The sequence below is a fragment of the Opisthorchis viverrini genome (genome assembly GCF_000715545.1).
Source record: "Opisthorchis viverrini unplaced genomic scaffold opera_v5_60, whole genome shotgun sequence".
Classification (NCBI taxonomy): domain Eukaryota; kingdom Metazoa; phylum Platyhelminthes; class Trematoda; order Opisthorchiida; family Opisthorchiidae; genus Opisthorchis; species Opisthorchis viverrini.
Genome location: NW_008751712.1, coordinates 74722 through 100579, shown reverse-complemented (window position 1 = coordinate 100579; position 25858 = coordinate 74722). Strand labels below are relative to the sequence as shown.

General features: G+C 44.4%; 1 protein-coding gene across 1 annotated transcript in view; it reads right to left on the bottom strand.

Annotated features, from left to right (window-relative positions):
• Window positions 1–25858, bottom strand: part of T265_03751 (hypothetical protein) — a gene marked incomplete at both ends in the record, with an annotated part of 90983 nt that overhangs the window by 2516 nt on the left and 62609 nt on the right. The window contains 15 exons of the mRNA XM_009168304.1: window positions 7–688; window positions 2482–2668; window positions 4818–5120; window positions 8865–9065; window positions 10406–10741; window positions 11943–12106; window positions 12281–12474; window positions 12618–12827; window positions 13288–13531; window positions 14338–14473; window positions 17805–18029; window positions 21449–21618; window positions 21884–22076; window positions 23215–23374; window positions 23883–24237. Coding sequence (XP_009166568.1) covers window positions 7–688; window positions 2482–2668; window positions 4818–5120; window positions 8865–9065; window positions 10406–10741; window positions 11943–12106; window positions 12281–12474; window positions 12618–12827; window positions 13288–13531; window positions 14338–14473; window positions 17805–18029; window positions 21449–21618; window positions 21884–22076; window positions 23215–23374; window positions 23883–24237 — 3760 coding nt within the window. The remainder of the gene's footprint in view (window positions 1–6; window positions 689–2481; window positions 2669–4817; window positions 5121–8864; window positions 9066–10405; window positions 10742–11942; window positions 12107–12280; window positions 12475–12617; window positions 12828–13287; window positions 13532–14337; window positions 14474–17804; window positions 18030–21448; window positions 21619–21883; window positions 22077–23214; window positions 23375–23882; window positions 24238–25858) is intronic.

The following is a 25858-nucleotide window of genomic DNA, read 5'->3' as shown; positions in this document are numbered from 1 at the left end:
AGCAACCTATCCAGTTCCTGTATTAGGACAATGATTGTCGGAGAAATTTCCGTTCCCATGTGTTTTCTTTTCAATCCCTCTGCATCGAACAGTGGAGGAAGACGTGAAAGTATGCTATCAGACAAGCGACGAATCGTCGCCTCTCTACTGGAAGCAGGCGGTGCCGCAACCTGAACCGCCGTAAAATCATTGAATGAGACAGCTGACGAACGCGATTTCGTTGATACAGAGACCGAGGCGGCTCGACGACGTTGCTGTAAGCCTTCTGGGTCTTCCGGCGCTGGTAGATTGTTATCCTCCTCGCCATCTAACTCTTTCTGTTCAGCTTGTCCCGCATCCCGATCCGAATCGCTTGAAAGAGTGCCTGATTCTTGACTATTCCCCTCCTGATCCGCACTATCCATGGCCTCAAGTTCCACCCGTATACTAGTACGATGGCCAGGCAATGGTGCAATAAATGACAAGCGCTTTTCGTTGCCAAATTCACTGCCGTTTGGAAAAGCTGACGCGGCAACTTGACTCAGACGTTGGGCACTGGGGACTCCACCAACAACTTCGGTTTCTGAGTGTAGCATTAACAGGTTTGTCCACATATTACGAGCAAATCTGACCGAATAGCCAATGGCAGCATTTGGATGTAGACCCAGAACTTCCGGCTTGTGTGCACTCGGGAGGTGGGCTACGTATTCTGGTGTGGGAAGTAATGCCAATTGAAAGAACGGGGGATAGGTGGCGCAAGATTCTATTCATTACTCACGAGTACCTGAGGATATAGTACACTCGAACATGTAACCTTTGCCTGCAAATTAGACAATCTGATATAAACTAGTCATTCAAAAAGACAGCCAACATCAAAGCCTGCTGCTTAATCAATCGTTTCACAGCGCTAAAGCACTTAATCTCCTTACATTAGGGGCAGATTCAGGGCACACTGGATATTCGTGCGATTTTCAGCGTATCCGGAGTGTAATGCATGTGTCTCAAGACTTTCCATTCATATTTCCAATAAGTGGTAAGGTGAATTATTGACTAGCAGGCCTATCAATACTTAGTCTTCTTCAGACTGGAAAAATCGACAGAAATAAACACCGACCAATCTTTAGAGCCAGGACACTTCAATCTAGTACGCAAAAATATGCTATATTCTCAGAAAATCGAAAAGTGTGTTCAAAGACTTGATGTGCGAACCACAAGCTCTACCGTATCGGAAAAACTCCCGATAGCGCGTTTTCGCCTCGAAAGTCGCCCAATCTTCCAGATTTTAGCTACAACTGACTTTCCGGCTTTCCGCCCACGTGCATTTTATATACACAATTTGAAAGTTCCAAAGACAGTATCGAATTTCACCATCATCGTAGACTTGATTGAGGACAACATTTCTCGAGAACGTTTAGTCACAGGTTTATCCATTACACTCACGAACGTTCCAGTTGTAATGCTTCATGAAATCCGAGGACATCCTAGAATGGGCAACCAGGATAACCTAGGAGATGATATTGCCGACTCGCCTTTGGCCGGCCCGCATTCTATCGCATACGGGTGCCTTGTTAATGACATGTAGTAGCTTAACGTGTAGTCTCATTAATAAAGAGTTGAAAGACGACAAATAGGCTCATTTGCGTATCAATCTGGTTTTCACGAAAGACTCAACCAAATCTCTCGTTTATGATATGCTCCGACTGAATGGGCTGCACAAAGACTGCCCCTTGTTTCAGTTGGTACGGTATTCGAGATATCGCAATATATTTTTCACAAAAGAAACTACTCATTAGGTTGCTGAAAACTCTTCGACAGCCCACGAGCGTCTTTGCCCTGTTTGAGGCTCATCAGGCAGAAGAAACTACTCATTAGGTTTCAACCTTATGTTCTACTTGAACCCGAATTGCACTGTTTTCGAGAAATACACTCATTTGCAAACCAATTTGGTTTTCACGGGAGACTCAATTGAATCTCTCGTTTATGATATGCTCCGACTGAATGGGCTGCACAAAGACTGCCCCTTGTTTCAGTTGGTACGGTATTCGAGATATCGCAATATATTTTTCACAAAAGAAACTACTCATTAGATTGCTGAAAACTCTTCGATAGCTCACACCGGTTTCGCCCTTCTTGGGGCTCATCCTTACGTTCCACATGGGCCCAAATTGTAGAATATTGTGGAATATCATAGACCATATATTCTGTCGAGTCTCCCGTGAAAACCCAGTCGAAATCTATCTAATTTGGGTTCAAGTAGAACACAAAGTTGACGAAAACTCGAATACTGCGCCTAACTGATGAGCTTTAAGAAGGGCGAAACCGGCAATAGGCTGTCCGATAGCTGTTAGAAAACCGGTTCGATAATTCACGCACGTATGAACTGAGCAGTGTGGGGAACGCTCTCCGTACACAATAGAGTCACTCACCGTTTGCCAAATCCCTAAAATTCCCTCATACTCACTACCATTGTAAGTTGCCTGGTCAACACAGAACACCACCAACCTGCGTAAAGATCCTTGTAGTTGCCGAAACCAGGTGGTTCCTCCGGAATGAAGTACTCCACACGGTCATCTTGATAGAATCGGAACGGTTGAAAAGTGTCAAACAAGAAATCCCCAAAGTACTCATCCATGTAGGTGGTGAGGATGCGTCGGTCATAGCTGTCAATTGTACGCCCGCCATACATGACCTTTGGTGGACGGGGATATAGAATTAAATCGATGCATAGCCAAAATAAGCAATGTAATGACAAAAATTGGCGAATCGTGAGATTTTTTAAAAACGTTCATGAAAACCGCACCCAGTACCTAGAATCCCTGTAAGTAGGTACTCCTGTCACGGATACGTTGTCCGAGAAGACGTGAACTTACCAAACACGGATTATAAAACGGTACGACTAAATGCAAAAAATTGGAGAATCATGACAAACTTCTATTTTGAGTAACTTGAAGGCCTGTGTCGAATGAACAACCACAACTTGAAACTCGTCCAGTTTTGGTGAATGATGCTCACCGACACAACCCGCGTTGGTCAAATGATTGGCGTTAACACCAATCAGCAGAAAATATGGAACAACGAAAATGGGTACAACGTAACGATACAATAAGCTGGGAGATCTCGTGTTGGACCCTTAAGAATCCAGTTTTCGGGTGCTTGCGGGTCTCAAGAATTCAACAATAAACATCAACTGAACTGCCTCCATAAAACATTTCACACCACAGAAGTAATCAGTACCATTCAATTCAATAGGCTGGCTTGTAAGCCAACTGTCAGGCCTGGTCAAGCGAGAAACAACCAAGGGGTACATCTGTGCTATTGATATTCCGACACAACAAATTAATGGATTCGTTTTCCCAAATGAAGCTGTATTGAACAGATGCAACGTGGTCAACAATGTTCAAAATTCGCTTGTACAATGAACTGCACCGCCTCGAATATATTGGTGAATGTTTTAAACTAATTCACAGTCAACAAAACCTTCAAAAAGAATTAGCTGCAAGACAAAACTTATTCCATTTGTTCCATCTGCATTCTGTACAAACGGGGATCTTTTCCAGACAAGCCTGTTACGAACGCAAAAGGTGCATGTGCGAAAAGTTAAGCCGTGCCACTTCGCGCCAGCTCCACTTTAATGCACGCACACAACCTTGACCTATTTTTGATGAAAACAATTCTCTATCTGCATCTAGGTTCATTTTGTGTAAAGCTTCTCTCCGTTCGTACGTAAAACCTTAAATGAACTTTCTGGCGCTTTCAACTCTCGTTCATGACAAGGAGACAGCAATACGTTTTTTGCAAAGCCACGGAGTGATCCATCAGCAACAATGGCCACCAAATGACACTTTTAACTGTTTCTGACAGGTAGAGATGTAATGCCCGACAGGGCCGGCACGATATCGGCCTTCGAAAGAGAACTTGGCTGGAGCGGTCCAGGATGGAGTTTAGCACAGTCATTCTATCCATTTATTGCTGGTTCAAGAATTTGGCAAAAATCAAATTCTGTTCAGAGGAGTTATCTATTAGTCACACGACCGCTGTTGAATGGAAGAACTTTCTCCGTGAAGTTTGCGCCTGGCTGCTTTTACAGACTCCAACAGTTGTCGGCGGCCTAGTCTACACGTCGAGACCGATGAGACGCTAATATCCCACCGTAAAAAGCGCGCAGGGCGAGTCCTTCCCCAGCAATGGATTGTGGGAGGGATCTGCCGGGAAACTAAAGAGGTGTTCATGTATGCACTTGCAGATCGAACTTCGGTCATTCTGCTGAACACAATCCAAGTCTGCATCGCTCCCGGCTCAATCATCATCTCCGATATGTGGGCATCATATCAAGGAATTGAAATGATGGTTGACATAAATTATATTCATGAAACGGTTAATTATGCCGAAAACTTTGTGGATCCAACGACTGGAGCTCACACACAAACCATCGAATCTCTCTGACACGTTTACCAGATGCAGAATAAACGCCACTATGGCACACACCGATCCTTAGTGGACAGCTACTTGCGTTTGTTCGTTTGGAGGCAAAGGTACCAAAAAACGGACCTTTTCATGCAGATTTCTAGTGACATATCCCAATTTCACTCTCTTCAATAAAAACTAGAAGTAGAAATTCCATATCCTCTTTTTTCTAATCTTTTTTTTGGGTGGTGGGGGTCAATTTTTCGGCGGGGCTTATCTGGAAAAGATCCCAAACGGTGGTGCTATACTGCCAAGCTCCTTTGTTATCTTAAGTTTCGCTGTGAAGCAACTTTACTCCCACTCTCTGAGGTCACCATCCTAAGGTGGAATGTCAACTTATCTTGGTGAACCACAAATTCACATGTTAAACGTACTTCACCAATCAAATATTTGATGGTGTCCCATGAAATTTCTGTCTTCGTCTCTTCTGATTTGGCCAGCGAGATTTGCAAAATACGTAGCGATACTTGGAAATCAGAATCAGCAAAGTCGTAGCTAACATTCCAACCCAACTTTCCGTAACGACGTCGTTCTTGCAACACTGCGTGTAAAAAAATCAACGTGAACAAACATGGTCTGTAGTTTGGATGGGCGCAGCTGACAAACTGCTCGTGGGATAGTTTGCTTACACCAGCGGCCAGGTTTTGTTTTAATCCACTGGGTGGTTCCATGACAACCTGAAAATGAACAACGGATGCGTTTGTGTTTAATTCCGAATTCCGATTGTCCAGGATGGTTTCTGACAAAACAGTGTAAGGAAAAACTCACGCAGGTCGGCTAGGCCACATAGTCACAAGAAGGGAGTATTCCATACAAAGGCAATATGGTGAAAAAGTAGATGGACCTTGTCCAAATAATACAAAGTTCGGAAAGTATATTGTCCTTAAGGCGCAAGTTAAAGAAAAAGTCCGGGTAGAAATAGAAAATCTCATCGTATCGTGGAAAAGGCTGTTATGACTAACACAGAATATTGAAATTTCGTCGGCATTTTGTGTTGGCCGATTCCTTCAAGAGAAGTAGTCTCCCTTGAAGAAATATTTTAGTACCCTCTGGAGTTGCTTTCTCGTGAGTACTTTGAGTTGTCACCAAGCTAAGGATGCAGCGCTTGTCTCAGATTAATGTAAATTGTTTGTATCTAACAGCATATAATCAGTACATACTGACAGCTCTGCCGACCGCTGGCTGCTGATGACAACTACCATCATCTGCTATTAATCACAAATCATTTTTAATTACATACTACTCATGCGTAGTCAACAACTCCAATACTTAGAGGGATCACATCCGACTTCTCATCGATTTATTCCATCATGTCTAGAAGCAATCCACTATGATACGTTCTGACACCTGCACTTCTGGTTTGAGCATACACTCATAATGTTGTCCCCCCCAAAAGAGGTGTCCTCGAGAGAAGGACATTGCCTGCTCTAGGGATTTTTTCAATACAAGATCCACCGCCGTACGTTCGTTACGGAAAATTGGAACCAAGAGCGCTCTTCTCCACCATAGGTTCAAGATGCATAACTAATAATTAGCCTGGAACTACTGGTTTGGTCACATGTAAGAGTGAAAGACAAAATATCACAAAAGTGCAATTCAAGGTGAGATTCACTTTTATCACCATGGTGGATGAATTTAGTGTTTCTCTATCCCAAGGGTGCTGTCTGGTTATTATACAATCAAGTACTGAACAACTGATGACTTCAGAAGTTACGCTGAGGTCACAAAAATCCTTAACCGCTCAACGAAAGTAGAAAGCAGGGTGGAATCTGTACCAGACAAGCAGTAATGTACAAAAAGAGCCTCGGTCAACGTTCATTCGTCCATCCTTCAGATGTGAAAAAGCATTGGCACGGAGATCTCACCATTCATTTTTGATCACTGTTCCCCATTTTACGGTTCAATGACTGTGGGGGGGGGGAACCTATGTTTGTGCCATCCCCCCCCCCAAGAAACAAGGCTTCCGACAAGAGAGCGATTTCAGATGAGCTATCTCTAAAGAGGACATTCAATTCTAGTTCTGAGAATAGACTTTTAACTTCATTATTCTCATTAGTATCGTTTCTGTTATGAATGTATACGTATGTTTAAAATGTGTTGTCATTAACAAGGCGTAGATTCGATTGCCCCCTGATATCGTCTCCATGTAAACGCGGCTGGTTACTGCTCAGTATTGCCGGATGCAATGGTGTGCAACTAGAAACGGAAGATCAGAGGAATTACAAACTAAAAGAGGAGGGGGAGGAATTACGAAGAAATTAAACAAAAATGAACGTTTTAAGCATAATCTGTAATTCGGAACCATCCGTAAGTCCAAATTAACCTTTAGAGCCTAATACTTGCTGAATCTTTCAAAATTCAGGTCTTCGGTAAAGCGGTTTTGGAGGGACGTATTCTGAACTTCCGGTTTCAGTCAATTCAAGTCTCAAGAAGTAGATCGGATAGCCAATTACTGGCTAATCATTGGCCAAACAATTCCAAACCAACGAAAGCGCGAATCTGAGTCGACTCAGAAGGATTTGACCAGATGATTTTAACCTTGGAATTCGATGACTACGATGATGGCCCCTATTCAACCTCCCCGTACTCGGTCGTAGAAAGTCCAGTAACTTGGTCAAACATAAGGCCATGCAACACTTGCGATGCAAGTTGCACTGCATTCTAAAAAGACCTCAAGTATAGGTCAAATCACAGCGACTAGTCTCTTTGTTTCATGCCGTTTCTTAGAGGCGTTGCGTCGTTTGCACACTCAACGTTAAGACGAACAATACAAGGACAAGTGCTCTGAAAGTGCGAAGACACTTGTCTTTTAGGTAGTGAATTTTGGAGCCCTTCATCAAGTTGGATGTCAAGCCCTTACTCTGCGCATCTTGCGCGACCTTCATGTAGGCGTTGTCTGTCTGCCTTAGGTCCAGGTGCCCTATTCAAAATCAAAGAGTATAAGGATCCCGGATGCTCACACATCATAGCGGGTAGATCATTCTGGACTGGTTGGCATTTCTGGCCAATACCGGGTTGCATTTGTTCCCATGATAACCGAATGTGGAATTCTTGTCTCCTGGACACCAACATCTCCAAAGACCTCGTAAGCTGGCTTCAAAGACCACCCGCTCAAATTTACCCTCATCTCAGTCTAGCCCCCAACACTTCCATACAACCATTTGTTCAAGGGTCAACTTTGCGCCCAAATGAAAATCGTTCAGCTGTAGCACTTTTTAGTGCCTACCTGTCATGCCACCCGAAGGAAGCACGAGGACTGAGATACTACCAGGTCTCCCAAACCTAGACGGGGAAGCCGAGAGGCAGATGTCGGGTTCGAACCACGGACCTTCCGATCAGTAAATTCGCGCTCCAACCACTGAGCCATTTCTCCTCCGACCAATTAGTTTGTCATCAAACTGGTTCCCAGCTCGACATTACGTTGAGAGTCGGTGGCTGAAAGGCTTTGAACGGTCCTCCAAAGAACACTAGATATTTGATTCTCAAGATTTTAGCACACAGCTAAAGATCTACAAACGGTAAACTCTGTCTATCTGAGTCCAGTGTGCTTCAAAATCTAAAATGAGGCTCTTGAAACGAAAAAAGCACCTACCAGACCAATTAAATCCTGGGCTCCATTAGTACAAGACTTTGGATAGCACCTGGTGGTAAGCAAGAAACAACGGGTGGTCATAGCCCACTCCTGTGCTTCCGAAATCCAAGTATCCCCCCGTGGTGTTGTCTAGGGATCTTACGATTCGCCTATCACTGACTGAGCTCCAAAATGACGTTAGATCCGATTTCTTAAGGAATTCCCTTGAAATCCCGTATTAAAAATGCCACACAATGGGTCGTGTTGACCCAACTTAACGCTAATCGAAGTCATAGAAAATATTGAACTTGTGCAGTTAAGGAAGTCGCGGGACGACCGGTACCTAGGCGTGAGGCAATGTGTTCAGCCTGGACTGATCGCGACTATTACCAAAGACCAAGAAAGATATTCCGCTTGGAATGCAGCGGCGCAAGAAGACGTCGCCTACGGGAGAAGCGCCCTTTGGCTGGAACACATCAGACGACCTTTAGATCACTTAGTCCATCGCCTCCATTTCAGAGATACCCTCATCCACATTGGATATCTCTGAAATCGCGCCATCGAAGGAGATCTTGGTTATAGTCAGCTGATTTGGTAATCGGAGATACTCAAACCCACACGGAAGTTCCGCATGCACCTTGACCCCTCTGGAATCTCTTCGTCAATTGCTTTACTCTGTCTGAAAATCAGATTAGTTCCCAAACCACTGGAACATCACAACTTTGCTACCGTTCCCGAAGTGCCACAAGACAGCCTTTGAGAAGCATCGGAGGTTTGTATGCCAGACATAATTACAGTACAAACCCTACCCGATAATATCAACCAAATCACCTGCGTCACCATCACGTACTTTGTACGAACGTTGTAGCATGCCAATAGGGAAGTTGTTGACCATTTCGGTTGTCATCCAAAGTCGAAAGTCCGGATGTGGCTTGGTTAGATCGTCCAACAGTTTCTCCAATGTGGGAACAAAACGGATCAATAGGTGACAGTTCTGCAGCAACAGCCAATTACCTCGCGCTGCACACTGAACAAACAGGTTTTCTGCATGCTGTAAAAAGAAAATGATGTAAAACGTCAGCACCTATTAGTCGCCTTTGCTGATTCATCTCAGCTGATTGGCAGGTGTTTCCCGACTCTCTGAATTTAAACAGATGAAACTAGCGCATTTAGCTTCCTTACCGAAATGCACTTAGCGAATCTAATGGAGAAATTAATTGCCCAGGTGCAGTACACTTTTGGTGTCTAGGTGACATGCCACCTGATGGAAACACCAGGGATGAGATTCTGCCAGATTGTCCCCAGCCTAAACAGAAGCAGTCGAGATGCCGGGGTTGACTTCGAACCCCGAATCTTCTGGTCGTTAGGTTCAAGTCTTAACCACCGAGCTATCCCGATCTCTAGCGGATCTATCGATTGCTACGGAACTTCATTTGGACCTTGAGAAAATCCCTTCACAAATCAAGCTCAACGAATTTTCCAACATTTCCAGCTTTACGAAGCTGTTGGTCTGTCTGACCGGTCAACAATGGTCACAAGTCTTCTTGAAGACACTCGCCTAGGTAGACCATCGTCTCCGTTTCGGCGATTTGGTCGTCATACTAGATAGGAGAACAAGGGTACTTGTCGCCATAGGTTAATAAATTCACCACTCATTCACATACACCGCCCGCGTGTTCATTGATTTTCACCTCGACAGTCACCTTGCTACAGCAGCTGACACTGGTTTTTTATTGTGTGTGTGTGTGTGTGTGTGTACGAATGAATGAGTTCCGTTCTTGCTCCATCCACTTGACTTGCTCTGACATGAACAGCCATTACACCCGTGTGGTCTGAGACTGATCTCCGGTACGACGATCGCGACCCAGGCTGCCGACCCACCGTTCCCCTCTTCATCTTCTGGTGCGCTGTGCAGTACCAATCAGTGAGAGTTGCGTACTTGTCACTCGGCGGACGCCGGCAATGTAGGTTTGTTGTCTACCTTGGCTTACTTATATATAGATAATTCCGTAGACTTTCGAACCCAATTCTTCAGTTTGATGTTCGAAATTCCTTACGAGAATTCAATAGGAATTCAGCCGAAAAACGTTCTTACGAGCAAACAGGTGGTGGGAAGCAGTAACTTGCCATATAATGAGGATAAACCGCATCTCCACTTCTCGGACAAGGGACAAACTTACATCTCATAAAGTAAACGGAGATGTATCTATGCTGATAATACAGTACGTAACAGTCCTCAGCACATGACCCTGCTGATAAGTTCCCTAAATTTGCTGGCACCATATTTGTCCAACCTGGACTAACTGAACAATCATAGTTAAAGACTTCAATTCGTGAGACTGGCTCAGAATAATGATCAGGGACCGTGTGAAAATCGATCAATCAACTTACAGGCTCCTGACCTTGACCCATTGAAAGGTACTTTATCCGTGTGTGTCCAAACTCTAACTGCTGTGCCAGATTTGCTAGCTGTGTTTGTGGATCTGAACCCGGCTGCACAATCAAGACGATGGGTGTGGTAGGGCTTGTGGAGGCCAAAACGTCAGCCAGGTTTGTGATCGGTGGATCTACGTACTGTCTGCCCAACACTTTGACAACGTAATGAACAATCGCCATGGGAATACGATCCATGCGCCAACAACGGATCAGACATAGACGAAGGAACGGGCGAAGTTTGGCGTAGCGCCCTGGATAGGGTTGGACCTCGGGGTTCTTCGATTCAAACCACTTGCATGGGAACAAATGTTAAATGTTACGAATGACTGGATGATAAAATATTGTGGTACACTTCAGCACAAGGTCTTCTAAGCCGTCAAAACACTACTGCTGATCATTTAGACAGCTTCAACCATTACAGATCCTGTTTTCTATCGTTGCCACCCATAAAGAACTCCTCTTAGGATGAAGCAACGTCGGACATAACCTAGCTCACTTGTTCTGGACCTCGTAAGCTGAAGGTGTGAAACTATTCGAAAGATTGTACTGCTAATTAAGATCATCGAGCTGGATATGGTCCTAAAAATTGTAGTGGTTCCAACTTGAACCCAAATTAGCACACTTGTTGGACAATGTCCAGTGCGCACCAGCCAAGCGGCAGTTCCAATAGATTGGACTGCCTACAATGTGAGACAGACTATTGCTCCCCACTTGAACAATTCAAAGAATCAATAAACCCATCACTACCAAGACACATTAGTTTACTCAGCCAGAGTTGAACGGACAAGCAACGAACGTGGTCACAGAATGATCGCATCCTTTAACCCATGATCACTTCCATAACATTATACGCATGCCTGCACAACTATCTGAAGGTTATCCGTTCATTGTATGCAATGCTTTGCGCTTAAAGTTCGCAGGAAGCCAAAAAACAGATCACGAACTAACATTGGAAAAGGTGCGAAAAATATGGTGTTGTATACCATAAGTGATTGACTGACTGAATGATTAACCTAGCCGAGGGCACAAGCCGTCACTTCGACTTGTATTTTCCCCTATTTTCTTGGCATGCAGCAGATTCGCCGAAATATGTAATTTAGGATCATTCCTACTTAGCTTAGTCATCCGCGGTGATTCTTGTGCGACCGATTTCACCTATCTACGATTGATTAAACGTCTCAAGAGCGCATAAGATGCGAGCGCTTGCAAGGTAGTCTAAAACCGAGACGGACGGTTCATCAACGGCTTGTCAACAATCCCCGTTAGCAGGTTAACTGGCAAACAAAAACACTGGAAGGGAATCATGCCGCTAAACTATAGAATGTAATAGTCAAGGCATGCTTTCTGGACCTAGTTGCCGTGTAATCTGTACCAAACGATTTGTGTCAAAACTTGCCTTTTTCCACTGATCGCCGAGAATGCGCATGTCTTTGGGGAGTTTGGAGAAGTATTTCGGGAGAAAAGCAGACATATAGATCAGGTCACGCCATACCGTATCCGGAATCCATGCATGCGGTGGTGGATGCAAATGATCGCTGAGAGCAACGTTGCCTCGGACAAGAAATGCCAGCTCTTTCAGGCGGATCATGTTTTCATCTTGTTGTAGACGTAAGGCGAGCTCAAACGAGAGCAGCATCTTGTGTTCCTCGAAAATACCTGACCGCAAAAGTTGCGAATGATTTCAGTGTGAGTAAACACGAAAAAATTGATTAATTGTCTTGTGGCCTTGAGATAAACCAGTGAATTCACATATTCACCTAGCTGTATTTTAAGTCCACTCGCTCAGCGCGACATGTATCAAAGTACTCAGCTTTGTTCAAATCAGCTTACCCATACAACCGTAGCAATAGGTAGCGTAGGTCAAGGCATTCTTGATATTGCTCAGTCGTTTTGGTAATGAACTGTGTGGCATGGCTTTCTTCAGTGCTTTGAGGAAAACGGTCAAGTAGGCGGAAAGGGAGAACTGATACATGGGACCAACCATTGCCAGATCGGCCAAGACGAAAAAGAGGATGGCACCTCGCCTGGTGAGAGAGAAAATTAGGAAGACTTCGGTTCATGAGAAGCTTCGGGAACGGCACCTATTCGTCACAGTCTAATTAAAAGCCGTCATTCTCTTCTCCAAGGAACGCGAACTTCGACAGTGAAGGTGCAAATAAAACAGTACCTTGCTGCGGGTCGAAATGCGTCTCGTTGACGCTCGACATCCTTCGATACAATGGCTCCTTGGGCGAGCTGCCTTCCAACGTCCACTGCCTTGTTTTTTGTGTCTTCAAGAGTACCGATTAGTTCCCAGTTGTCGAGAATATTCCCCGTCTGTGTTGCCAATTCCAAGAGTAGACGGTCCTCCAACTCTTTCAGGATGCGCTTGTTCTCACTACAAGACAAATAAAGTGGCTGGATTTGTAAGAATTGCTCCGTAAATGTTCAGAGCAAAATTTGCGGGAAGTCTATCCCGAGTGTCCGAGGTTTTAAACATGCGCCTTCTTCCATAACTGTATCCAGCTGTTTGTATGTGTGACGGTAGTTTCGTCTCAATGAAAGAGCATGTATCTCGGTCTGATCTCTGTTCATCTACCCATCTATGGAGCTAGCTATCCAATAAGTACTGTTTACTTTTCTATCAGCCAATCGCACATTCCGTCTGCCTTTGTCAACCAACGGTGTTTCTGCAGTAACATATCCGGTGATGCAACCGGGTTATGTTGTGATCACTCCGGTTGTCCCCCTAACAGCTCAAGACCAACTTAGTAAAGAGCACCCACAACGCATTTTTTTTTTCATTCAGTGCATCTATCAAATGCCGAGACGATGGCAGGAAAACTATGAATACTTACCTAGTTTCCAAAATGAGAGCCTCTCGGCGTTCCTCCAATTCCCGGTGCTCGTGTTTGACCAATGCACTCAACAGTTGGCCCTCCAGGCCAGTCAGTGTAACTGTATAGTTGATGATCAGAGCTCGGCTATACAGAGTGGTTGAGAAGTGTGGATTGGACATTTTTGTCACCAGGTAAAGTCGGAAGTTTGGATCGTACTCCACCTCACGGTCACCCAACATCACAACCTCACGGCCTTTGTCCACTATTTCAAGGTAAAGAAGAATTGCAGGGTTTTCCGTGAATTTAGTAAATTACATGGAAACCGAGCGCTATTCAAGAAAATCTGTTCTCGTTGTTTTCGTTTCTAATGGCATTTGAACAGGAACCTCCATCAAAACGAAGTGTCATGAACCTGTCCAAATCAGTCCATCAGGTATTGATTATTCAAATCGTTTATCTGACTACTTTCACAGAGATAAGTCGCGAGCTTAGAGTTTACAGGCTTGCAAGTCTACAGCTACCCAAACCGGCCGGTGAATACGTGGTGTATGATTGCTTTATCGATCTCACCTGGATCGACCAGATAAGTCCCAATAAATTCTGCACTTTTACGGAAAACGCTGGTCCCAAACCTGTCCAGATGACACATGTGTTTTCCGCCTTGTCCCAACCATCAAGCTGAAAGGAGATGCAAATTTTAAATGCATTACTGTCTGTCGACACTTATCACATGCAGGTGTACTTCGGGTATACTTCGGGTGTGTGAAAGGGTACCCAACTATGTGTCTCTGGTGCATTCTTATGAAGTCGACCATATCAATCGAGCCAATTCGCAGGCACAACGGGACCTAATGTTCAGTTACCAGTGAGACCTGATCGGACTCACACAGATGTATGTTGCCACATGTCCATTCTATTGTGGATTTGAACACCAAAAGACCCACCCGAAGAGAGATCCGTGGTAAAAAAAAATATGCAATTTATGAAGGCTGTAGAAATTAGGATAGACGGGCTGTGTCAACACCTTCAACGAAGCTGCAGCTAAACTCAAAGGATTGCCAAACTTACCTCGAATGTTTCGAGCGATAATGTTGTTCAGAGCAGGATCTATCGTCTCTTCCACTCCTTCGATTATACAGGCCAAGCCTTGCTTGATCGAATTTTCAACGGTTCTTAGGAAGTTTGGATCGTTTTGTGTGGTCACCTTAATAGGAAATAGACACACAGAAACACCGTGCAGCTGGCAATGGATAATCCGCCGGTATTCCACCAACCACAAGGTCAACGACGTCATCCTTGGCTTGACAATGTCAGACAGATGCTAGTTAGAAAACGCAACAAGCTAACCCCACTACCAGTTGTTTACGTCTAGCAGGAAGTACGTTTGGTGAACCAGAAGGTAGGTGTCTGTGCAAGCCCACATGGCCGGGCATTGTAATCTTAGCGTCCATGTGCAAATCAACGTTACACCAGATTCGCTTCTCAAGAGGAGCCAGCATTGCGCTGGCTTTTGTGTCAGGTCTGTGGATGACGTACCGCCGCTATCACAAAACCATTGATCTGATGTTTTATGTTAAGCCCCTTGCTAAAAGATAAGCGTTTTGAAAATAGTGACATTTAGACCGAGGCAAGATACTGCTGGGTCAAATTTTGTAGTCAGTCACTGTGATTCCGCTTCGGAGTGCGGGAATAAACAGCAGTTGTCTGCAAACAACAGGATACGCAAGCTCTATTTTCGCAGCAGCGTTTTGCCCAAGGGTCGCTCCAAAATGAGTAAATCCCAAAAGTAGTGAATTGGTATACCATCTTCGCTGTGGCTGAATTGGACTTAGGGTAAGAACAACCCCGCTTGCTCTTGTGTCGATTTCAAACTCGCCCCAGATTGTTATGCTGGCCCATAGGAAGGCTTTCATTACAGCATGGAAGCCAGGATTCATGTTGGTTCTCCACTGACTGAGTTGAAATCATTCGTGAAGCTCACAGGCAGCCTGTCGAGCGGTTGGTTCTTGAATTTATCTCGCGGTAAAATTCAAGTCAACCCTACTTTGACCAGTTCGAAATCCACACTGCTCTTCAATAATGCTTTCCTCCAGAAGACCAATGACTAGTCAGTTGAGCAGAATACGGGTTATGGCTTTGCCTGTTGTGCATAGAAGACTGATCCCGTCCTGGAAATCCATCTTCCGTCGACTTCCTTTTCCCTTTTACAGAGAAGCTTGTGCATAACAGGTGAAGAGGTTCGCCTTGTAATGTCCGTCTTCCCAGTCCGACAGTTCCGCAGACAAACACCATAGAGCCCCGCTACTCTCTCACTCTGAAGCCGGTTTACCGTCACCAGCGGTTCTGCAGCTGTAGATATATCGACCAAGTAGGTCTTTACTTTGTGCTAGGGCAGGTTGGCTACATGGCTCAAAGCAACATCTTTTGGTCGGTTGAATAGTCTCGGACAGTGATATTTCTACATAGCCGAAATTTGGTTAAGCTCGTCAATCCTTTCATTACTTTAATGGTCTTCTGTGATGAACTTTCGGTACATTTCTTTCATTCTTTGTGACAATGGCGATCCGCGTACAACTGGGGCTTTTCACTTCGTTTGACGAACCATTTTTCTCAGGTATTTCGCAAGCTTGGTCCTGAAGCTTTCTAGTTTATTTCTGACTGTCGGAACTTGGGTGAACGGCAAGCACTTCCCTTGAATCAAAGTAAATGCTGATGAGTCATTCGCATCAGGCCAATCTAGCCTCCGTTCTTCCTTTTGCTCAAATGGACCCACGGCTTCTGACTGTCTTCAGGTCCATTGGCTCTCGGATGTGCTTAGGATTGGGTCATTCACTAGCCTCTGCGTTAGAGCTTCGCAAAACCTCGGTGCAGTTTCCCGGTCCTTGAATGGTCCTTGCACGAGTCTCCTCTTGGTCCTTTATATGGCAGTTTTCCAAGGGCAACAAATACTTTGGAGAGTGGTTGCATTGCCTTCATCTCCAAGCATTACTTTTGCGACCAGTAAATTACCGATAACTCTGCCGCACAATGCTATAGTCCATTAGGAGCCTATGTCCTTTTCTTGGACGAGTTCACATGGCAAGCAGTGTGCGTCCCAAGGTGAACCACGTGTCTTCTATTGAAAGTTCCAGTGCTGCACACATTGTCCATAGTCTTCCACTGCTGTCTTTTATAGATCTATTTCTAGAAGGTTCCAGTAACCTCTAGGTGCGGAATTGATCGCCAAACTTAAATTTAATATCACCCAACAGGAAGAGGAAGTCTTCTGAAAAATGCACCTCATACTAGAACTGACAGTTGCCAGTGGGTTTTGTTCTTTTCCTTGTTTGTTAGTGGGGTGCTAATAAACGTGGCCAACTTTGTGCTGGCTGTAATTGTATAAATACATACGTCTCTATTCGCTTCGGTCATTGTGTGACGATATTCGTAAGCAGATCAATGTAGTTGCCCAGAACATCTGCAGAGGATCACCATTTTTAAGGGGAGATTTGATTGATGGTAGGATTTCAGTACACTGTTAGCTACCTTATTAAAGAGGGTCGTAGGTTGCCAGCTTGTCCGCACTTTACATCGCTCAAACAATGTTTGTAAATATCCAGCCGCTTTGGATTCCAAAATGGTGGTTTGTTCTCAGTAAGGAAGGAAGTTACCGGATTTCTGATGGTTCGTACGCTTCTTAAGTCGTCAGAAAAACAAATGAAAAGCATGCTCGTCAGCTTTGCACATCAATTGTGATATCTAATCAACAGCGGGCATAATCCCTAGTTTTCCTACGCCGGAAATACAGCGTTCCCTCTACAAATAAAAATTCCATCTGCAAAAAAATTTACACCGCGCATTCTTCATACTAGCTTCACCTTTTGAAAATCGAACAGGAAAAGCGTTACATTCACAATGTAACAAAGTTGTAGAAGGGTTTGTCATTTTCATCTGTGACCTTGACTCCACTTCCATTGCTAGACCAATCGGAGCGAACTGAGTTCTACTCACTTGAAACACGAAAAGATTCGACAATTTATCGTCAATCTGTGCCTGAGTGCAGCTTACATCATTCGATCACTGTGAAATGACAACAAGGCGGTTCTACTGATGGAATAACGGAACTGTTAGCCACTCAACAAAATGAGTCGTGGGAGAGAAAGATCGAGTACTCGAAGCATTACGAGTGCATGAGTTGATGCAATATCACATGTGACACAGTTGAAATGGAGTGATGACCAGAATTAGGGCAAAATGGTGCCCCTTCCCGGAACTACAGGGGATCAGCTGTAGTTTGCAATCTTGCATAACTCAAAAAATTTATTCCTGAAATACTAACAGTGTAGTCATTTGATGATTCTCATGTCTGTTTGTTGATTTCACGTCCAAACTACAAGCGGCACCAAAATCCATTCTTCTTGCTCCTGTCAGATCTTGGTTTCTTCCTGGGCCGAAGGTCGATTTAAGCAAGCTAGAAACAGCCAAGGTCCTACCAATACCGCCTCTTTTAAAGACGAAACATTCTAATCCTAAAAGACTGGTTGAGTGAAACTCACCCTAGCTGAGCGGGAGTCATCTTTTGGATTCCTTCCCATCTCTTTGATCCACCTCGAGGCTTGACCCTGTGGATCTATGCAAACCGGACAAGTTGGACCTTTGAGGGTCAGGATGGCGTTTTGTACACTCAACTCATCAGAAGGCAGACTTTGCGAATTCCACAGTGCAACTTCAACCTCAGTGGCCAGTATATTGTTCACCTGGAGATCTTCTGTCACTGGAATCTGGAAGAAAGTAATCAACACATCTTAAGAATTAACGGTGGACGGTAATATTGGGTCTCATGCATCCCCCATTCGACGTGGGAAAACTGCGTTCGTTCTCAACTGCAACAAATGAGCTCGCTGGTTTCGTTGTTTGTCTAAGGTGCCAGATAACGTTGAACCATCTAAACATTTTCAATGCCACTCACAAGGTCAATGGAGCCTCCGGACAGCCCGCTAACGGTTTTGGCCTTCTTGGGGCTCATCAGCAACACCAGTGTGTACGTAATTTGCGACAAACACTAATGTCGAACTAACCCGGTGTCAATGTAAAACCCCGTATTTATAATTTTACCCAACTAAATGTGCTGCATTGATGAGCAATAAGGTTGATGAGCATTCGGGGACTAGGCTTACCTGAAGAGCCCCAAGGGCGAAACCGTTGGTGAGTTGTCTAGCGTTTCCATTGACCTCACCAGTAGTATTGAAAGAGACTTTGATATCTTGAATATCGTTCCAGATGGAAAATGAGACAGCCTTTGTGAGGCACAACCATTTAAAGGATACTACAGTCGGTAACTTCGTGAATGTTCAAACACCTATTCCGAAATAGCGTGACACTATTGTGTTCGTCACTCTTTGTCTGTTCGAGACTCTTTGATACCAAAACAATGGGATTCTGCGATGTTTCCCACGTTCAATGAGAGCGGTACGTGGAAGTCACTCCAGTAAACCTTACCGTCCGGCTTGCAGTGCCATGGGATAAGTCACCGATTGAAAGCCTTGCTCCAAAAGGTGCCACAGGGGGCGTCGAAATTCTAAGATCCAAACCTTAGTTACAAAAAACCTGCTGTTACTCAACAAAGCGAGATACAGTACCCCTCTTCCTGAAGAATGACCACTCAGAGAAAGCAACCAAACTGGCCTTATTGCGAGAATGATACCCCCTGTGAGGGGGGCACCCTCTTATCGGCCGTCAGAGTACATAACGAGTTAAATGTCTCAAACGTTGACAATATTGCAATAGTACTCTAAAATTGATTCATTTCCAGCCTCCGTTATAACGCCTGCAACACAGCATAAATCCCCTTATAAAAACCATTCACATCGTCCACCTGGGTAAAAGTCAGGAAAACTTTGTTTGGAATCCAAACCACTTGAACACAGACCAAGCACGATGCCACTCAGTGACAAACGTTTACCTCATTTTGAGGTCAGATCCCTTTGTATCCTGTTTGATAAAGTGACATTAACGGAATGGAGTCTCTAATCACATTCTATCCACTATCTAAAGACCATGGGAAAGCACAGGATCTTGAAGACGATACAATGTTTAAAGCGGTGTTCTCGTACTATGGATAACATACCCTGATGGACGCATGAAAGGAACAGCACCGATTGAAATCTGAGGATAAAAGGCTGCGGAAGTGTTTGCATGACAGTCACCACGGTAAGCACAAACAGCCACGGGGAATAAAGTGGCCAAATGACCGAAGCATCGGCTTGAAATTAACTGACAGTATCTTATCCAACTGCTCTCTAGAAAGCAAAATCTGCGTGATGAATTCCTTATTTTCTCATGATTGGCGAGATTTTCCAACATTCGTCGCAGTATGTCCGGTTTATTGACTATCCCCCTTCAGACAGACCTAATGTACTTAATTGGATCCGCCCTCTATTTCTGCGTACATGATCACTGATGGTGTACTTTAGAATGGCCTTGAATCTACTTGCATACAACATGCAAATGGTTTAAGCCCATGAATGCACGATTCCCAATTTTGTCAAAAAATACTGAATGCACCAGGTCACCTGGATTCAATCACCAATGTCCTCGTTTGGATTCAATTTCTTTGGAACGACCTGCCAATCTAATTATTCCCTGCAGCACGAGACTAGAATATTCCATGGAGTTGGCATCGGAGAACCTTAGCACGAAAACCTTGCCTAATAACAGATAGGCTTTAAGGGTCCCAAAAATGACTTCCGCAATCCCCGGGTCATTGCTTTTTTTTTAAATCACGTCAAAGAAAATGTACGGATCAACGCCTTCCAAAAAATTGTGGAGGTAAGTCAGTTCGTCGGCTGTTTTGTGCTACTAAGCACCAAGAATGAAGGTGTCCTCAGAATTAAAGAATTTTGAAGTGTCCCGAGAGGTGTGTAAACCCGTTTCGTCGTCCTTCAAGAAACTGTCCACATTGTTACGGCTAATTTATCTATGTTGTAAACGGCTTGTCGAGACAAATCCGCCCTGGAGTTCGTCCATCAATCACCCGCACCTTTTGATCAAATGACTCGGTTTTCCACCCCTACCCTCCGACAGCCATTGCTTTGTCCACCCCAGTGACTGAGCCACCAATGGCGCAAACCGCTTTGTTCCAGCTTGATAGACCTAAGCGGGGGCAACAAGATAAGGTCGCAGTCATCGTGAGCGGACCCGTCGACCAGCGATTGACCTTATCACATAGTACCCGATCGCACACGGGCGGGCGGTAGCACGTGCCATGCTGACCTTTACAATGTTGCCGAAGCGATCAGCTGAAAGAAACAGTCGCTGCGTTTCACGGGTGGCTGAACCGATTTCCGGAGGTCTCGACTGGTGGACCAAACAAATGCATCCTAGCCCGTTGTGCGGACTGAGGCTGAAAGACATCTATCTATAAAATAAACAAAGACAAACGCAAACAAACGCTGATTTTGAAGTGTTCCTTCAAAGAGTAAAAGCTAAGCGAGAGGGTCATTGTTTGTTCGGTTAAATGCAACAAAACATCACACTAACTAGTCGGGAGAATGACGAAACTGAGGTTAACGCCAATGCATCACTTAGTGTTCGGAGCAGTGATGCGACGGAAATCAAATTCACCCAATTGCTCTGGAAAGTACCCGGAAAAATCATACTAAGGAATGACAGAAACGATAGAAGATTTGGTTGACGGAAACTCGGGAACTGCGCCTACCTGATGAGCCCCAAGAAGGGCGAAACCCGTCGTGGGCTGTCGAAGAGTTTTCAGCAAACTTGTGGGTAGTCTCCTTTGTGAAGATATCCGGGACTGTTATTTTTTTCTATTACGTTTAGGCTTTTTGTTCCTTACCATGGATGAATCCAAGCAAACTCCAGCGAAAATTGATGTTAGCGCCTCTGGTCCTGTTTTTACCCAAACCACTTATCTGGTGGACCTGTTATTTCATAAAATTTAAAATCCTGCATGACAGACGGGAAGTTCAATTCGATTTAACTTGTCCATGAACAATCGCCTCGACAACATCCGGAGAATCGGACCTGTTATTTCATAAAATTTAAAATCCTCCATGACAGATGGGAAGTTCAATTCGATTTAACTAGTCCATGAACAATCGCCTTGACAACATCCGGAGAATCAGCTGATGACTATATTCGGTGGGGCGAGATGGCTCGGTAGTTAAAGAGCGAATTTACTGACCAGAAGGTACGTGGTTCGAACCTCACCTCTGGCACTCGACTTCCTCTGTCTACGCTTGGACAACCTGGAAGTATCCCAGCCCTCGTGCTTCCTTCGGATGGTATGGCAGATGGGCACCGAAAGGGTGTTACAGCTGAACGATTTTTTCCATATTCCGATTAAGACTTCATCTGGTTAACCGAAATGTCTGAATCTCGGGGAGATATCCCAATGGGCCCTAACACCAGAGCCGAGACCTTTGTTGACTGAAACTCCCTCATAATAGTGCACATTAAAGAGGGTGTCCAATGAGCTGCACTCTCCTTCTAAAATGCATCAGAAGGTATCAGGTGCACAGTGAATGCTTGCCGTTCACTAAAGGTCGAGTTTGGAAGATTAGTTCACCCAAACCCCACAGCGGTCAGTTCCAAACGATCTTTGACAGTTGGAAGAAACTTACTTCGTCCTGCATCATTGGAACAAGCCACTCTTTGTAAAGTAGACGGCTACGAAACTCCGATGTGAAAGGACCCAAGTAACAAAGAAAAGCTGAAGCGATCAGGCTGTCGCCCAGAAGACTTTTCTGCTCCTTTTTCAGATTGGCCACTTCACGAATCCATCTGAAACAGTCAGTAGATGCGTTTGAAGACTTCAGTATTGAAAGTGATGTATCGAGAAAAGGTTTGAAGACGTAAACACTGGAACTCAAAGTATTTCATGCAAATGTAGAAATCTGGCGACGAACATTACATCAGTGCTAATCTGACGGTAAGGTTTGCAGAATCTGGTGTGCATGTCACTGATGAGTTTAGTAGCATGGAACAGTTGCAGATTCCCTTTTCAATATTATCAAAGACCTCGTCCAAACTACTACCACCCTATGACAAGATGACCATGCCCGGCTTTTCGATTGCTCGTGTTTAGACTTGGGTAACCTGGCAATAATTCAGTTCGTGCACTTCATTTTGATTGCAATTCAGATGGTTGCCACACCTGGACAGTTATTTTTCCATACGTTTTTCCCCAGGGAGCGAAACTGGCAGCTTGAACCAACCTACCTTGGCTACCCGGCTGATAACTAATCAAATTAGCGAATCGTGCACTCAACTTCCCATTCAGATACACAGCTGTGAACTGGTCTTTAGTGTTTGCTCCTTAATCCAGAGCATGGAACGGAGCGGCGCTCCCCCCGGAGAAGAGTTTCATTTTTAATTAAGGGGTGTGTGCCACATTTTCACTTTGTACTAAACATATCAACGGCATACTTGAAGTCGTAGGTACAGGTTAAGGAGTTGATCATCTTAAGGTCGGGCCAATATGTGAGAAGCGGCGCGAGATGGCTCAGTGGTTGGAACGCGAATTTGCTGACCCAACCTCTCCCTCTCGACTTCTCCTGTCTACGCTTGGACAACCTGGAAGTATCCCAGCCCTCGTGCTTCCTTCGGATGGTATGGCAGATGGGCACCGAAAGGGTGTTACAGCTGAACGATTTTTTCCATATTCCGATTAAGACTTCATCTGGTTAACCGAAATGTCTGAATCTCGGGGAGATATCCCAATGGGCCCTAACACCAGAGCCGAGACCTTTGTTGACTGAAACTCCCTCATAATAGTGCACATTAAAGAGGGTGTCCAATGAGCTGCACTCTCCTTCTAAAATGCATCAGAAGGTATCAGGTGCACAGTGAATGCTTGACGTTCACTAAAGGTCGAGTTTGGAAGATTAGTTCACCCAAACCCCACAGCGGTCAGTTCCAAACGATCTTTGACAGTTGGAAGAAACTTACTTCGTCCTGCATCATTGGAACAAGCCACTCTTTGTAAAGTAGACGGCTACGAAACTCCGATGTGAAAGGACCCAAGTAACAAAGAAAAGCTGAAGCGATCAGGCTGTCGCCCAGAAGACTTTTCTGCTCCTTTTTCAGATTGGCCACTTCACGAATCCATCTGAAACAGTCAGTAGATGCGTTTGAAGACTTCAGTATTGAAAGTGATGTATCGAGAAAAGGTTTGAAGACGTAAACACTGGAACTCAAAGTATTTCATGCAAATGTAGAAATCTGGCGACGAACATTACATCAGTGCTAATCTGACGGAAAGGTTTGCAGAATCTGGTGTGCATGTCACTGATGAGTATAGTAGCAAACTACTACCACCCTATGACAAGATGGAAGTCATGTATTGTGATTGTGTTAATGCTAAGAATTTATCCATTACAGGCAAAACTAGGTAACTTCCGCTGGTCTTTGGTAAGTAACCTGTGCCTTAATGCAGTATGCGGATAACGCTAGAGCCCTGAAAGAGGGAAAGATAAAAACAATGAAGATTGGTGATAATAGTTTGCTCTCAGAAGAACCAACAATCTCACCGCAGCCGTTTTCTCGTAAACCGCCACTAGTTGGTGGTTCGGCCCTTTCGACAGACCAGTTTGTATCGAGTAGCATTCGATGCTTACCGTTCTTTCTCAGAACCCAACCCTTCCGTCAGCTTTTGAGCAGCCATCAGTTGTCGCCTCATCACGTCCATTTCCTTCTTCAAATTCTCCATTTCAGTCTGCGCTGCACTGAATTGACGCCGCAAGTTAAACAGTGTCTCCTCCAATTGGACCACTTCTTCTTGCAGACGTTGCAAGTCCCGTCTTGCCCTATTATAGTCTCTTTCCAAAGCTTTGACACGTTCTCGTTTTGGGCGAACCTCGCGAGCAACATCGTGGAACGTAATGACAGCCAACACAAACTTGTAAAATCCTCCACCAGCTTTGCTTGCCGACCGAACATCATCATATGTCATTTTACGCTTTGCAATCAAATCTGTAAGGTTACGGTCAAGTGCAACCGATTAGTGCCAAACATTGTATGGAAACGATTTCAGAAACTGACGCTGTCTAGCAATAAATACAGTTGTTAATCTTCTACATTTTTGTAACCAACTACTGACTGCTTATCAGGTTTTCTAATCCTGAAAAAGTAATATACTGACCCATGTCAAAAATTGTCCATGGGACCTGGTCAAATTGGTTTCTTTGGTATCTCTGTTCGGAAGAACCAAGGAGATTCCCTGCCTAGTTGGCAGTTTGTAGCCTTCAAATCAAATGACCAAATTAGGAAAGAACCAGCGGGGTTAACAACATTTAAATTTACTTGTATCCGGTCTTCCGACAATGGATGATCAATAGTCGGCACTACTATCGAGTGAAATATTCATTGTTCATGAAATCTCATCAGCTGGGGGACCGTTTCTTTAAACCGGTATGTGATTCGTACAAGTCTGCCTCATCTTTAAGTTGCCTTACCGATTAACTTTAGTTATTTTATCACGAAAAGATCACTTATTGACATAACCATATCCCCGTTTATTCTTGGCTTTAATCCTGTGATCGTGTATGTTGTCAGTACTTTGATAAGAGTTCTGGAAGCGGACTTACTGGGCACTGTCGCGGCGTAATAAATTAATAATTTTTCTGCAGTCCGCTTTCACAAAATAGAATGTACTTGCGTGGTTTCATACGGTTTTTTGCGCGACAAAACCCTTGAAAATCAAGAGTATGTCCGCAGTTGTTCGAAATGCGCGTCCACTCTTGGCATCATTGAAGTCTTGTAACCGTTGGTCCAATANTCGGCACTACTATCGAGTGAAATATTCATTGTTCATGAAATCTCATCAGCTGGGGGACCGTTTCTTTAAACCGGTATGTGATTCGTACAAGTCTGCCTCATCTTTAAGTTGCCTTACCGATTAACTTTAGTTATTCTATCACGAAAAGATCACTTATTGACACAACCATATCCCCGTTTATTCTTGGCGTTAATCCTGTGATCGTGTATGTTGTCAGTACCTTGATAAGAGTTCTGGAAGCGGACTTACTGGGCACTGTCGCGGCGTAATAAATTAATAATTTTTCTGCAGTCCGCTTTCACAAAATAGAATGTACTTGCGTGGTTTCATACGGTTTTTTGCGCGACAAAACCCTTGAAAATCAAGAGTATGTCCGCAGTTGTTCGAAATGCGCGTCCACTCTTGGCATCATTGAAGTCTTGTAACCGTTGGTCCAATATCTTCCCAACCATCGAATCTTCCTCGACAGGGACAAAATACTGAGATAATTTCCTCAAATACTCCTCAAATACTGTACACAACTGCTGTGAAGTGATTGATGGCTGCAGTCTATCGTCAAAACCAACTGCGAGACCATGCTCCCAATCGAATGTTCATGTCGGTCGCATGATCAGTTTTAGGATACCTCTGATTCAACACAATCAAGGATTTTTGGGATGCCGTGAGAGGAAACCGCAACTGCACTCATGCGTTTAGTGTGATTACGTGAACTGGTTCTTGTTTATTTGACCCCGAAGCCTTTATGTCACTTATAGTCTCATAAAGGAAACTACTCACAGGGTTGCTGAAAACTCTTCGAGAGATTCAGTTGAGTCT